Raw genomic sequence first — 15,094 nt, 5'->3', positions numbered from 1 at the left:
ACTTGATTTGCAACTATTTTCCCTTTTTCTGGTTTTTCGAATTGATTTTTCTGGGTTTTTAAATCGATTTTTCTGGGATTCGTTTTTCCTTCCAAGTGGAATCCCTAATTGGGTTTCTGAATTTTGAACAGGATAAACGGTTATGGGTTGGGCACTCTGCGTTTTGTCTCGAAGGATTACAACTGCGGAGGATTTCAAAGTATTTGATGGAAGGTCGAGAAGGAATTTGTTGTTGTTATTGAAGAGCTATTCGACTACAAATCTTCAAGTAACTACTTGAGCAGAAAATAAACAGAGGACTTATGAAGGAGATGAACTCTCATGTATCAGGAAAATGATTATGTGAATTGGGTTGGATTTGTGAGTTGTCTGTGAAATACCAAATTGAAGGATTTGATTTTTCTGGGATATTAGAGCTTTTGAGCAATTTGGAGTGGTTGAGCAAATTGAATGATTTTAGTAGTTCTGCTTTTTCTGGGATAATTATGCAGAAACTTTCACGTTGGGGTTCACTTTCATTAGATGAGAATATTTTGTTACAGATCATGGTTTTTTTTTTTTTTTTTTGTCATTATTTTGCTCCTAGTCCGACATTGCACCAAACACTTCACTAAGTTAGTCCAGCTTAATCTAGTCTAAGGTAGTCCAGCTTAGTCCTTGAAGCTAGTCCAGTCCAAGGTAGTCCGGTGCAACAAACGCACCCTGAATGTTCTCTATAGCTCTTCGCCACTCGTATAGGAAGGTAAGAACTACTATTTTTATGGAGGGAATCATTTGTTTTTTTTTTTTAATCTTTGGTCAAAACCAAACTAAATCGACCACTACGATTTAAAATGGTCAGTTGGTCCGCACATTAGCATGTTAAGAGTTCATTTTAAAAATTTGGATGTTGAAATTCCGAATTTTTTTTGGAATGAAATTGCAAGAGAACTCTCATTCCGAAAAATGGTGTATTTGGGAACTGGAATCCCTCATCACCGAAACGATTTGTTTGAAAATAAAGCCCCCATGAGCCATTTGTACAATATAATTCGGATAAAGAAACTGAAAAATGGAATACAAGGGTACAAAGCCGTATTTTTGTTTTCAGTTAGGCCCTGAAAACTCAAGTGGCCCCTCTCGTGAAGTGACAATTACATGTAGAGAGAAACTAACACAAAAAAATTGATCAAAATCCTCCAAAAAGTCAAGTGGCCCCTCACGTGAGGTGACAATGACATGTAAAGAGAAACTAGCACAAAAAAGTTTATTAAAATCCTCTAACTGAACACGAAAGAGGCTCACTTCCGCCCGATTAAGCGAACACCAAATCACCATGTTGACCATAAAAAGAACAACAAATTAGGGGTACTAACAAAAGTGAAACAAAAATCTGCAGGCGTCACAACATAAAACGCAATTACGTACAACAGTTAATATTTGCAGTAACTGCCGAAAGTTCAGAAATAATCGAAATAATCTTCTAATACAACATCAATTCAACTCCTCATACTCTTAAAGTTTCAACCTTCAATCTAAAACCTAAACCGGAAATGCTTGCTCGAGATGAAAGGTAAATGCCGGAATATGATCTTCCACCTATCAGTACCTCCTGGGGTAGCGGTCCATGAATCTTCCAGAAGGGCACTCGTATGCCAGGTGCCCTCGTCCCCCACAGTTGTGACATATCATCAAGGGGCCCATGCAATCCCTGCTCATATGGCCAAGTTGCTGGCAGTTCCTACATACAACGTCACGGTAACTGCCTCCGCGTCCACCCATTCCACCACCACCACCTCCTCCTCCACCTCCACGCTCTCCCAAAGCATTGGCTCTAGGGCACTGTCTAGCCACGTGGCCAGATACATTGCATAAGTTGCAGATGGGTTCATTCGGGCAATCACGTGCCAGGTGACCTGTCTTCCTACAGTTGTTACATGCCTTCTCATTTGTGCAGTCAGCTGCAATATGACCCTGCTTGTAGCAGTTGTTGCACAACCTCAAGTCCCCCGGTGGCATTGGGGGAGCTGTGCAGTCTCTGGCGCGATGTCCAGCCTTACCACAGGTGTGGCAAATGCCTTCATTTGGGCAGTTACTAGCCATGTGACCCGGTTCCCGGCAATTCCAACATAGTGACTTTGTTGTACACTCTGAAGCAATGTGCCTAGTAGAATATTCGAATCACACAATTAGAAATGAAAGGCTCCTGTTAAGCATGCAGCATTTAATTTTCATTTTAAAATAAACAGCAAACAAAAAAATATCTGCAGGAGGCAGGTCCATCATTCCCGTGAGATAAGAAACCACGTAACCTTCTTGAAGCAACGACATGACTAGTTCAACCATCAATGTCACCACAAGGTGCTCCTAGTCTGGTTTAAAATAAAAACAGAACATTCTGAATCATCTAAATATGTCTAAAACCTAATTACCTAAAGATCACTAAAATTTTAACTTCCCGTGAGAGTCTCACAGAGATAATGCTCAAATATTAAAGCAATACTAAGAGCCTGGAGAGTGGGGACTGAATTATTGCTGGGGAACATGCATATTTCTCTGGGATTGTAGGTATTTTCTTAATTCTTTTGTCAATACTCTTGAAACACAGTTAAGAGAGAAAGGGAGACGAAAGTGGTAGTGTTGGCAGCCATACATTGTTTAAAGTAGTGCAAGGGAAAACAGATGCAACAGCGTATTAGAGGCAGAGGTGACATACACTGAAGGGGACAAAGAAATTAAGTTGACAACCGATTCCAGTAGCTATGGGATGGTGGGAAACTGATGAGACATAAAGTGGCAGCTCTGGTTATCTCAAAATGGTTACAACAATAGTGGCATCATTACACCAAGCCTAATATTGCTAGTACTATATGGTGGCAATAGTGGTTTAATCATTGAAGACAGGAATGGTAGAGGAGAAGATGCTGTTATAACTAAGAATGCAAACTGTTTTTTTATTATGGAGGTGAAATAATATCTGAATAGAAAAATGGGGATAGAAACAGCAGTTTTAAACTATTGGAATTACTTTGATGGAAATGGACCGCTCAGTAGCAGAAGCAATGGCATTTGACTTGCTGCAAAAAGGAGGGTGAAGACAGAAGAGCGATGTAGATGCATTTTTAACAGAAAAATTACATACTCAGGATGTGTATCTCTAGACTAAAAGCATTAAGGCTTTTTAGCCAAAATGGTCCCTGAGATTTACATAACTCCTCGCTTTGGTCCCTAAGATTTGAAATTGATAGAATTGGTCCCTAAGTTTGTCCACAATCAATCATTATGGTCCTTCCGTGATAAATCTCCATAAAATAAGGATAAAATGGCAAAAATACCCCTATTTTGTCAAATTATTTTGGCCTATTGTTTATTAAATTGAGGGTATTTTTGTCATTTTGATCCTTATTTAACATAATTTTTCACCTAAGGACCAAAATGATTGATGGTGGACAATCTCAGGGGCCACTTCTATTGATTCCAAATGTTAGGGATCAAAGTGAAGAGATATTCAAATCTCAAGGACCATTTTAGCTAAAAGGCCAAGCATTAACTAGCTAGATTCTAACTTTTCATGGATTTTAACTCTACAAATTCTGGAACCCCAACATCTTCAAACCCTCCCAGAAAGTAAAAGGTGCAAAAAAAAAAAAACGAACACCATAATTTAATAAACAGATTCCTTCAAAAGTAAAACGAAAAGGCAGTAACAAATAATGGAGAAAAAGAAAATAATGGAAAATCATGATGTCCAATTATGAGGCAGAATAAGTTTCCGTACCCAGGAAGACCACAATTGTGACAAATGGCAACATTCGGGCATTCTCTAGCAAAATGACCTGGCCGTTTGCAGTTCTTGCACAGATTGTCTCGGCTGGCAAAAAAAAAAAAAAAATACATTAAGTTCTCAGCAGAGAACAACAGCATTCCAAATTTCAAAACATAACTAGTTAATGAGGGTCACTTATTAAATTAACTCCATGATTTTGAGTTATATAAAAAATAAAAACAAAATCAGAGCCTCAATAGAAGAAAGAAAAATACAAAACCAAAAAATTCAAAACATGAGACTAAGCACTTTGAAAGTTAAACATCCAACAAATTGCAAAACAGCAAGGAGTTGACACATGCACTGAGATAAATGTAAATGATAAAACAAAAAGTAAAATATACACAACTTTTGTGCACCGCTGGCAGTCCCTCTACAACCAAAAGGATTTACGCTGAAGTATGTCATTAATCAATCAATATGATTGGTAATGGTATTTGAAAGCTTTACAAAGCTCCAAATAAATGTCCAACAAAGCAAAGAAAATAATTATCCATAGGCAAAATTATCATATATCAACTCCATAAAGTTTTCACAGGTATATTCAAGTAGTGGTCTTACTCCAACACATACGGGTTGATAGAAACATTCAAGACCATCTCCAATGGATTGAAAAATTATTTTCTCCTTACCAACCCAATTTTATAAGGACAAGAACAAAGAAAAAATAGTCAAAAACCATAAAACCTGAAACCCCGACGTCCTCCATCTCTCCTGTAAGGTGCATCACGGTAGGAAAAGCGATCAGAACGGATCTTCCGATCCAAAGGGCTCCTGCTCCTGCTCCTGCTCCGGCTCCTGCTGTCTGAACTCATGTTAATTAATTCTTAAAAAGACCTAGCTCCACTGATTGAATGAAAAACACCACCACAACCAACACCACACAGCCGCTGCCTCCTCCCTGTCCACATCACAACCACACCCACATTACAACCACACCCAAGATCATACCATGAGTCAAAAGACTCAAACCAAACCAACTACATTCCCTTCATAACAGAAAACACCGAATCCCAACATAGTACAGAAAAGTTTCAACAAGCAATCCATCTCACAAGAATTATTTACCACCACACTCAGAACCCAGATACTAAATACCCGGTTTCTCAACCACATCCTTCAAAAGAAAGTCAAGCATCCGTAGCAAACAATCAGGCATTCCCGTCAAAACTCAAGCTTACATCAACAAACAGACACTCTCTAAACTCCAACTTCTTGAAACCATCTAAACTGATTGATCATTAGATAGTAAGTTGATCTTGTACAAAAGTAAAGCAAGGGAAAAAGTATGCTCATTGGAAAATATGAGTGTTAGGTTGCAAGTAGGTCTAGGGCGGACACTCTCAAACAACTAGAAGTAAGCCACATGGTATCAGTCGAGAATTTCGAAGAGAACCACAGGGAAAATCAGAAAGCTGGCAACATTTGTCCACAAAAATCGCAGCAATTGCTATTGAAAAATCAACATTAAACTTGGAGACCTCAAGTGCTTGAAAGTTGGATGAAAAGTTCCCTCTTTTCAGACGAACAACATTTAGCATTGGATGTTTAGAGCCTTCCTGTACGACCAATTTTTCTTTGTAAAGCATAGGTATGTACAGAAATAACCTTAGCATTAATTTTAATTACCCGCGGGAGACTCAATATACAATCAATATATTATATTGCATATCAAATCTTTCTTTGCCGATCCATATTCAAGAAGCAAAGCTCCTTATTCAACCAACTTAAGTTGTAACTACTTCTCTCATCCATCAGCCATAAAAGCCTTCATTTAAAAAAAATATCTTCTGCATATGTATCCCAAGGGCACTCTGACGTGTTAATCATCATCTAATCTGGTCTTGCAACAATATAAATTCATGGTGATGTAAGGAGTTGGTCATGTCTAACAAAACTATGAATATGGTTGGAGAAAATCCAATCACATCTTCCTGATCAACCAAACAAGAAAATAAAAAATGGAAACAACATTGAAAGTGGAAAATGGAGATTGGATGAGATGCAGAAGGTGCAAACTTGCTTTTGGGAATTAATTTTTTTATAAGATAATTTGCAAAAGGTAATTTTGAGAAGATAACTCTTAAAACCCAAGAAATGGTTTTATTTAATTTCTTGATTAAAAAAATCCAAATGGGATTTGAAATGGATGAACGGAAACCAATTCCGTTTGATAAATATCAAATGTCTATTAGTGGTAAACAACATGCCTTTCTTAAAAGGGGGCATGTTTCAGAAAAGAAGTTGAGGGTGAGAGGAGATGCAAAGACTTCCTGTGCAAATCTTAATGAGCCAAGAACCAGTTGACCATTGTTGAAACAAATTTGAAAAAAAACAGAACCAAAAACAAAAGACCATGTAGGCAATGCAATATTTGTATTTGGATGCGAAAAACTAAAAAATATTTTTAAAAAATACGGGGACACTCGTAATTTGCCAACATAACAAAATTTTGTTCCAGCTTCATACGGCCTAAAAACCTCATAATTCAAATTACTGTCGGGGACAAAAACTGCACCATAGCAAAAAGCTCAGCAATTACAACCCAAGGTACCGTTTGAATTTCTTCAATACATACTTCCACCTTTCTATCAAACTTAAGCCAGCCCTCAGTTAGTCACTTCTGAATAAACGAAATGACACAAAAAACTAACCACAGTTTCTAAAACAATTTAGTTTCGGTCATTGTTCAAACAATTTTCCATAACCTAGCACCGCTGTTGGTCAAAACATCTACGGTTTGGTTCCATCGATTCCCTCATTCCAAGAGCATGCATATTCAATTGACACTCTCACAAAATTCAACCTACATGTATGTGAATTTACACAATACATGGTCTGACCTATTCAAAATCACAGAAAATTCACAGCAGACGAAAACCCAATTCAAATTAAACATTTGACCAAAGTAATGTAAATTAATTCAACTCAACGTATACATACCCAATTACACAACGAAATTAGCCCTAACCCTAGAAATGGTAAATAAGGGAAAGTGCAATGAAGAAGAAGAACAAGAAGGAACCTGAGCCAAACAGCTACACAGACGGTGGTGCTACTGTGACTTTGTATAGCAGCGACGAAGTGAAGAAATTTGCAGAAAGAGAGAGAAGAGTGTGCTTTCAGCCTCTGTGACTGCGATTTGTAGAAGGAGAGCCGCAGAGCGTCGATTGTGATTTTGGGATTGTTGGTCGTGGCTCGACTGGATTTTATGTATTTTACGTACAAGCCCATTCTCAAGTGTTGGGCTAAGTCACCCTCGTTTAGCATTTACCCATGTATGTTTCGGCCTGGTCACTCTAGCTTTGTTCTTTTTTTTTTTTTTTTTTTCTTTCCGAAAGGAAGATAGGTTACTGGTTAGATATTAGATTAGAGAGTTGATGGAGTTCAAACCCACGTTGACATGCACATAATTCATTTCTACCACTGTGGTAAAAGGTCGTTTGCTTTTTAACAGAAAATTGGAAAGAAAAAAAAAAATATGAAAAACGGATGGAAAATAAGTTTACCATATTGTTTTTTCAAGAATAAAAATACAAAAAAAATATTTAGCCTAATCTATATGAAACACTATATTGTTTTTTTTTGTTATGTTTATCAAAAACATATTTTAAAATAGTAGAAAACAAAAGATACATTATAAACAAAGTTAGATCTTTAAGATAAAACAGTACATGCCACCACCATCGTTACTATTGGAATTGCCCCCACATTATCCACCGCCATCGCCCATGCCACTATCAGCTTGGGGATGAGCAACAGAGGCAAAGTGGAGCTTAATTTTAAGATCAAAGCAAAATCTGCGAAATTCGGTATTATAAAACTGCTTGCCGTTGTCAGAATACACGAACTCGGGGATTCCCAAGCGGCTATGATTTTTCCAAACAAATTCACAGACCGTTGCCTCGATTATTGCCTCAAAAGGTACCTCCTCTACCCGCTTCGTAAAGTAAACCACAACTACGATAGCAAACCTGCCTCGAAGGGTCAAGGGCTAGTCATCGGTGCCAAACGTCCTGAGGGACGACGATGATGAGTGCTTAAGAGTTTTCAATGTTTACACTCTCTGGATAACTTGTGAACATTGTCGGCCAAAAATATTCGTGTCGAATCTTCATCATCATGGATTGTGAAGTAGTATGGTTTTCACATACCCTAATAAATTTCTCTAAATGACCAGACCTTCCTCTGGTATCACATATCGTAAGTAGTGAAGGAAAAAACCACACTTGAATAACCTCCCATTGACAATGCAATACCGAGATGACCTAAGCCGAAGTTCCCGAGCATCCAAATTGGGGTCATCCAACTCAGTTCGGTAGCAATGTTCATTACGTCAGCTGTCGGATCTTGAACACTAGGATTCTTCAAATAGTGATAGGATTCATTCGCTTGATATCTAGATCGTGTATTAAAGCTTTGTTCTTAGATGGTGATAGAGTCCGGAAGGGCTCTCCTCAACTCCATTACGAAAAGAAAATTCTGAGATAAAGTCAGTTGTCGCTTGTTCCTTCACAGATGATATTGGTCGGAATTTTAGTGCGAATTCACCTAGCTAAGCTTGACCAATCAAGACGAGTATAGAGTGAGCTTGAAAATATGGCCCCAGCTTCCGCTCTGCAGTTTAACTTTAGACTCTCGCTGATAATTATCAGCGACAGTCTAAAGTTTTCTGATAAAGAGCGTGTTCTGGGCCTGCTAGAGTTCGGCTTGTGTTCTGATAAAGAGCGTGTTCTGGGCCTGCTAGAGTTCGGCTTGTGTAATATACAGGGTTTTGGATCTTTTCAACCTCCCAAGTCATCACAAAAACAGCAGCCAAAGTATTGTGCGTATATAAGAAATTACTGAACTGACAGGGTGGTTTTGCACTTGATAAATATTATAAGTTATCGTAATCCGTGCACGGCACTTTACAGATGTCAGGCTATATATCCACAACTGAAACATGTACATGGATGCCTGCTAGTGGTTTCCAACTTTCCTCAGAGGGCGGCAACTCTGCTGCCACCAACAGTTGGTGTATAAGTCCCTCACGCTCACTGACCTAATCTTCTTTTTTTTTTTTTAATCTTTTTTTTTTAATGTTGCGGTGACTTGAAGGCATGATCATTATATTTTTTTATTCGATCGTTTGGTTATGCTCTCTTTTTTATCAGTTACTAAATGTAGTGATCGATTTGGTTGTGTGATGGAGCCTGTGCCAAGTGATCAAAGATGTTCAAGTCTGCTCACCATTGTTCAACGCACTGTGTGGTCACTAAGTATATCCTAAACTATCCGGGTTAGTATAGGATACCTCACTTACTATGTGCGCGTAAAAATTCTAGAAAAAAATACTGATCCCTGTAATAAGTTGTGTTTACTTTGGTTCCTTCAATTAAATTTTTAAAATTTTTGGCCCTTCAACTGTGTAACTTGTATGGCTTCAATCATTTAGTCACACCACTTTATATTTGGACGTCTATTTGAGGATATGGCTAGTGCATGCGTCTTCAGCTGTTCAATAACATTGGTCACTCTACTATATTCTTTCCTTGCCCGTAGAACCCCACCAAATTCGAACAACCTTGTGATCCTCCATACCCAAAATATCATTTAATATAATAGAGAATTTACTCAGAATTGCTTGAATTTTAATGGGTACGAACTTGAAGAACCCACATGTGTATCATGTCAGCATATTAACAAAATCGTAACTAAATGATCAAATTAATTTGCAACAACCAATTTCAAAGATGACATTGATTGACTTAAAATTGAAATATCAAAAGGAATTAGATCAATTTTAAAGATTATTTGTGATAAAAACCTTCAATGAAATTAAAGGAAATCTCTCTGGTCTTGCTTAGACCAACTCTAACGGTGGGTTAAAAGCCAAATTACCCTCTAAACCCAACCCAACCCAACCCAAGGGGAAAATTTAGGCTAAATGCTAAATGCTAAATTAAGGCTAGATTCCGCCCAAAATTTAGCCCTGAACTAGGTGTGGGCACCATCGAACCAAGTGAAAATGGACGTTTGTGCGACAAACGCAGCCTGCCCAATCGCCCAACTCGCACAACGCGCAATGCCTCAGACAGCGAGGGCCCCACCCACGTGGGCCTGTCGGCCACATTCCGCAGCACCTCCAACGGCTACTTCCATCCAATGGTCACGATCTACAGGCCGTTGGTTAATCCAATGGCCTAGATTCATTTTTTCTTTTTTTTGTTTTTATATTTATATATTATTGAATCTAACGGCTGAGATCAAATATAATCAAATCTAACCGTAAAAAAAAAAAAAAAAAAAAAAAAAAAAAAAATCTAACAGCCCAAATTTAAATCCAAAGGCTAAAATAATTAAAAAAATTATTTAACTCAAAATTCACCCCAAAACTCTATAAATACCTATGTATTTGTTCAAACATCCACACAAAACTCAATTTTCTCCTACAATTCTTCTAATTTATCTTTCTACCTTTTCTTTCCATTTCCAAATTGTTGAACATGGCAAGAGAGCATATTAGAGGTCGTAATTGGAGCTGTGGGGAAGATGTTGCTTTAAGCTTGACATGGGTTTCTGTTAGCGAAGATGGTGCGGTTGGCACAATTCAAAATGAAAAAGTTATGTGGGATAAAATCATTGCAAAGTTTCAAGAAAACTGCAACGGCGGCGGGTGGGATGATGATGGTGTTTATGATCGGTGGAAGACTATCAACAAAGCATGCACTTTATGAAAGGGAAGTTTGGAGAGAGCCGTGGTTGGCATGCCTAGTGGAAGGAGCGCTATAGAAATTGTGAGTTTTGTTCTTGATTTTTTATTTGTCATGTATATTAGTTTGCAACTAATTATTTTTATGTATTTTTTGCATAGGGTGACAAAGCAATAGAAATTTACAAGACAAGAGCAACACCAAAAAATCGAGTTTTTAAGTTGCAACATTCTTGGGACGTCCTCAAGGATTGTCCGAGGTGGGGAACTAATGCAGACCAACAATGGAGAAGATTATTTCAACGTGAAGCCGCATAGACAAATGCTAGAGATGAAGATTTAAATGAAATGACCCCATCTCCTTCTTTTGCAAGGCCCCCGGGAAGAGATAAGCAAAAGGAAGCAAAGAGAAAAGGGAAGTCCCAAGATCCGATGAGTGGACACTTTGCTATCGAAATTGCAAAATTGAACGAAACCCAGAGCACTCGCCAAGAAGAAACGGCTTGAATGCATTTGCAAATGAAGGAAATCTCAGATAGAGAGCAAGATAGGTTTGAAATTAATTTGATGATGGAGGACCTCAACAAATACACTCCAGAGAGGAAGAAATTCTTACGTGGTAAACAAAAGAAAATTTTGCGAAAGTCAGCCTCAAGGAGTATGTTTCAAGATGATGAATCCTCTGAACCCTATATCCCAATTCAATCACGAAGTCCATCACCAAGTGAAGATGGTGGATATGATTATTAAGTTTATGTAGTGTATGAATTATGTGCTTTATTAATTAAGTTTATTAATTGTCGTTTGTATTAAATTTATGTAGTTTATTAATTATGTGGTTTATGAATTATCAGTTGTATTAAGTTTATGATTTTTCAATATTTATCAGAATTTAAATTTTTTTAGATTAAAATGTTCATAAAATTAATTTACGATAGTCTATATATTTATTTATTTTTTTTTAAAATAGCCTAAGTTCATTCCTTAATAATTTAGGGCTAAAATTTTAGGCCAGAAGTGTTGGAGTAGAAAATCTGTTTTTGGATTAAAAGTTAAATTTTTCGCTCTAAAAAATTTGGTTTTTAACCCAACTATTGAATATGTTCTTAGTAAGTTTGACGGTTCCAAGCAAATTATATTCCACAAACAAAGAACTACTTTTGCTTAAAAGTTATAAATTATTATGTGTCTTAAGAACAGCACCGCCTCTCTAGGTGCCTTGGACAAAAGAGATAGGAATCTTTCAGTATAGGTACTCTCCGCTGTCCATATGTTACAAAGAAATTTGTAACTTTAGGAATTCAAAATATATAGTGATCCGAGCAAATAACATAAAATGTACATGCAAAACAAGGTTAAACTATTAAAAATCCACTAAGCTAGCCTATCAAATTACTCTAGCACACTTTGATACATGATGAAATACGAAACATAAGATACTCTATTAAATATGTTAATAGTCAAAATAGTAAAAGCATACTACTTTGTACTACGGTCTAATAATTTTCATATTCACTTATAAGTGAGAAGTCTTAGATTCGATTCTTGTCAAAGACGAATTTGAACCATATTATTATGACTAGCTAATTGCGAGGCTTAGTCTACTCCGCAACCCCTTAATGTAGATAATATCGTTTGTTAAAAAAAAATTGTGTCGCCTTAGAACTTTAAGTTAAGCATTTGGATTTTAAGATTTAATGTTATAAGCCCAAAATATGAATGTAATTTTGACCATATAACAAAACCTAATCATATGATTCAAACTTTCTATAGGTGCAATCACAATATTGAATACAACATGAATTAGATCGGTGGTAGACATTTTATAACGAAATAAAACCTCACGACTACTTCTTTGTTAGATATATAAGTTCCAAACATATGTACAATTGCAAATCATAAGCACAAAGTAATTTCAAATATTTTTTTGCTTCACAAAGAATCAACTCAATAATATTGTAGGAAGAAAACTTATTAAGATTCTCTAACCAAAATACTTGATAAGATTACAACAACAATAGCAAAGTCCTATCTTATTAAGTGAGGTCGGCTGTAAAAATCTTAAAACGCTACTACGCTTGGTTTTGCGCCAAATCTTTTGTTAGCTCCAAGTACCCCACAACTCGTCAACTCCAGCGAGACCACACCACCATACCACCACCACTCTTTCCCTCTCTCCTCACCCTGAACCTAGAATTTCGAATTGAAGAAGATCCCGCTCTTACCGTTGTCCGTCTAACTCTAGCCGTCCTCCGATCCACCTCCGAGGAAGATCTCGCACTCGTCGTCCTCGATTCAATACCGTCAAGGAGTTGTGTAGGTTAATATATTTCATTTCCTGTTCTTTTTTTTTTTGTTCAATTTCAAACTCGTGATGCAGCTCTAAAAAACGCAGCAAAGCCTTGACCCGTAGCTCCAGCATCGACCCCCTTCTCCAGCCCCACCAGCTTGTTAATCAGGTTTGTGTTAATAGGTTTGATAAAATTACGTTAATTTGGATTAATTTTATTAATTTTTGGTCAATTACTTGGCTTGATTTGTGATTTTTGCTACTTAGTTTCCTTGTCGTCACTTTTGAAAGAGGCTATGTTTGATTTTGACTGTAAACCATCACCAGCGCCTTACCTTTCTGGAAGTGGATAACCCCAATTAAAGTCCTTAAATAAGTTACTCAGACCATAGTATATCACTGGTCAATTGAAGGTCCTTGAATAAGTTATTTGAGTATTGTGCAATCATACTTGTTCAGGTTTTTGTCATGTGGAAACATTACAAATCTATGGTATCAATCTGCTTCTTGTGTTAAACTTTTGGTCTTTATTTGTTTTCCTTGTATGAATGAATCTGAAAATTCTTTTGAATGTAGGCCAAGATGGAATGTTTGGGTTGTGATGTTGGTCTCCATATGTGGAGGAAATTGGTGTGTTTTGGCGTTGGGTCTTCACTGGTCAAGTATTTTGGGATCAATTTTGTGGAGTAACTTAGACCGTGAAGATTTTTATTAGAAAAGAAAAATGATGAATTGCAACACTGCTATTTCACAATCTTTTTTGTACTGGGAAAGCTATCTTAGCTATGAGTTTGGCTATTGTAGTTGATAAGGTTCTGATAGCATGCCAAGCATTCTTTGGATATGGGACATGTCACATACGCCATGTTGAACTCGCTGCTACCTTGGTGCAGAAATATCTTATTCGTGCAGCAGTTTGGGATCCTACGTGCACTCGTTGTGTTGTTTGCACAGGAAGTTCTCGTTTGTACATGTGAACTCTTGGTGTTGCCTACAGTGTGAGCATCCCGCCCTAACCACAATTTAGCATACTTGATCTAAAGTGGAATTGAGTTGGAAGTTGTCTCCTCCTGAAGGATAAAGAGTTGTTTTGCTGCGCTTCTGTTGCAGTTCTTGAATTGAGTAAATATAGCTCGGATGATTGAGGCAGTTAGCTATTTTCCAGAGTTTATTGTAAAAAATTGTAGAATGTACAATTAAGCAGTTTACCTTGCTCTGCTGTGTACTGTGTTAATGTAGTATTGGCATCTTTCATTTGTTCTAGTTGGAACATCCAACAGTTTGATTAAATTGGTGACCTTTCCCTCTCTCATCTGTTTTTCCTTTCATTGGATTAGCACTAGTGCACATGGAATTGACTAACTGACTTGCTTCGTTGTGAGGGAAGACATTTTAATTGCTTAGTTTAATATACAAATGGAATGTACAAATTGTTCATGATCTCTTCCTTTTGCATATTGTTACTAGTTTTCTTCAAACTAGTTGGAGCAAGCCAATTTACGTGCTAGGAATCCAAATGTAGCAATGATCAATGTGTAGTTATCCATTTGTCATTGTGCCTCGCATCATTGCGGTCCTGGGATTGAATGCAATTGTCACAGTATAGACTAAAATTAGCTTATACATACAAGAGCAATTCCAAGTAATTATTTCACAATTGAGTAAAAAACTAAACTTGTCAGACATCAATTTTCGTTCTACTCAAATACAAGTATTTACCAACACATTTAACTTTAATCTACAACTTTAAACCAAAGGTGAATAATTAAGAAAAGCATCATGAACCCTGTCAATTGTTGGGAGAACACTTTGTTATATTGATGTTTGGAACGATGCTACTTTTGAATCATGTGTGTTTCTTTCGTTGGCAAGAAAATTTGGTTTTTGTATTTTTATTGAGTCTCACTCTCATCCAATATTATTAATTTTAATAATATCTTTAATAAAAAAAACAATAAAAATTGAACAATAATGTAGTCCTAGTCTGAGCAAACACCAAATTGATGACAGTCCTGTGCCACAAACGCACTCTATATGGTTGTATAATTAAAACGCAAACAAGGAGTTGACTGACCTGATCGTAAAGCAAAAGCCATTGAATATCAAGCGGAGATGATGTAGGATGCGTCAACACCAAAGTCTTCTACAAAGTACCTAGCCGGATACAATTACTTTATGGAAAGCGTTTGTCGTTTATCTAGGGTTTGCAGGGACCTTAGTATTTATACTGGCTAAGGTATTAAGGTTTCGTCCATAAAGGAATCTCAAATCCCACTTTTTTAGCCTATCAGTTAGCTATCAAAAT

General features: G+C 37.0%; 1 protein-coding gene and 1 long non-coding RNA gene across 4 annotated transcripts; one reads left to right on the top strand and one right to left on the bottom strand.

Annotated features, from left to right (window-relative positions):
• Positions 1–1,360: 1,360 nt before the first annotated feature.
• On the bottom strand, positions 1,361–7,047 carry LOC137729797 (uncharacterized). Its single transcript, XM_068468820.2, has 4 exons — positions 6,831–7,047; positions 4,493–4,706; positions 3,758–3,850; positions 1,361–2,143 (listed from the first exon to the last, which is right to left on the bottom strand). The coding sequence occupies exons 2-4, from the start codon at positions 4,618–4,620 to the stop codon at positions 1,582–1,584; spliced, it is 783 nt and encodes a 260-aa protein (XP_068324921.1). The 5' UTR covers positions 4,621–4,706; positions 6,831–7,047; the 3' UTR covers positions 1,361–1,581.
• Positions 7,048–12,520: 5,473 nt separating this feature from the next.
• On the top strand, positions 12,521–14,096 carry LOC137730283 (uncharacterized). 3 transcript variants are annotated; one of them, XR_015952059.1, is made up of 3 exons: positions 12,568–12,819; positions 12,895–12,958; positions 13,594–14,096. It is a non-coding gene; the product is annotated as an uncharacterized LOC137730283 (long non-coding RNA). The 3 variants fall into 3 exon arrangements; XR_015952058.1 differs by having other exon boundaries at positions 12,521–12,958; XR_011068111.2 differs by having other exon boundaries at positions 12,527–12,958; positions 13,683–14,096.
• The last annotated feature ends 998 nt before the right edge of the window (positions 14,097–15,094 follow it).

Source organism: Pyrus communis, chromosome 10 (genome assembly GCF_041283825.1).
Source record: "Pyrus communis isolate YQ-2024b chromosome 10, ASM4128382v1, whole genome shotgun sequence".
NCBI classification, from domain to species: Eukaryota; Viridiplantae; Streptophyta; class Magnoliopsida; order Rosales; family Rosaceae; genus Pyrus; species Pyrus communis.
Note: the sequence above shows the minus strand (reverse complement) of the source record. Positions and strands in the feature narration are given on the sequence as shown.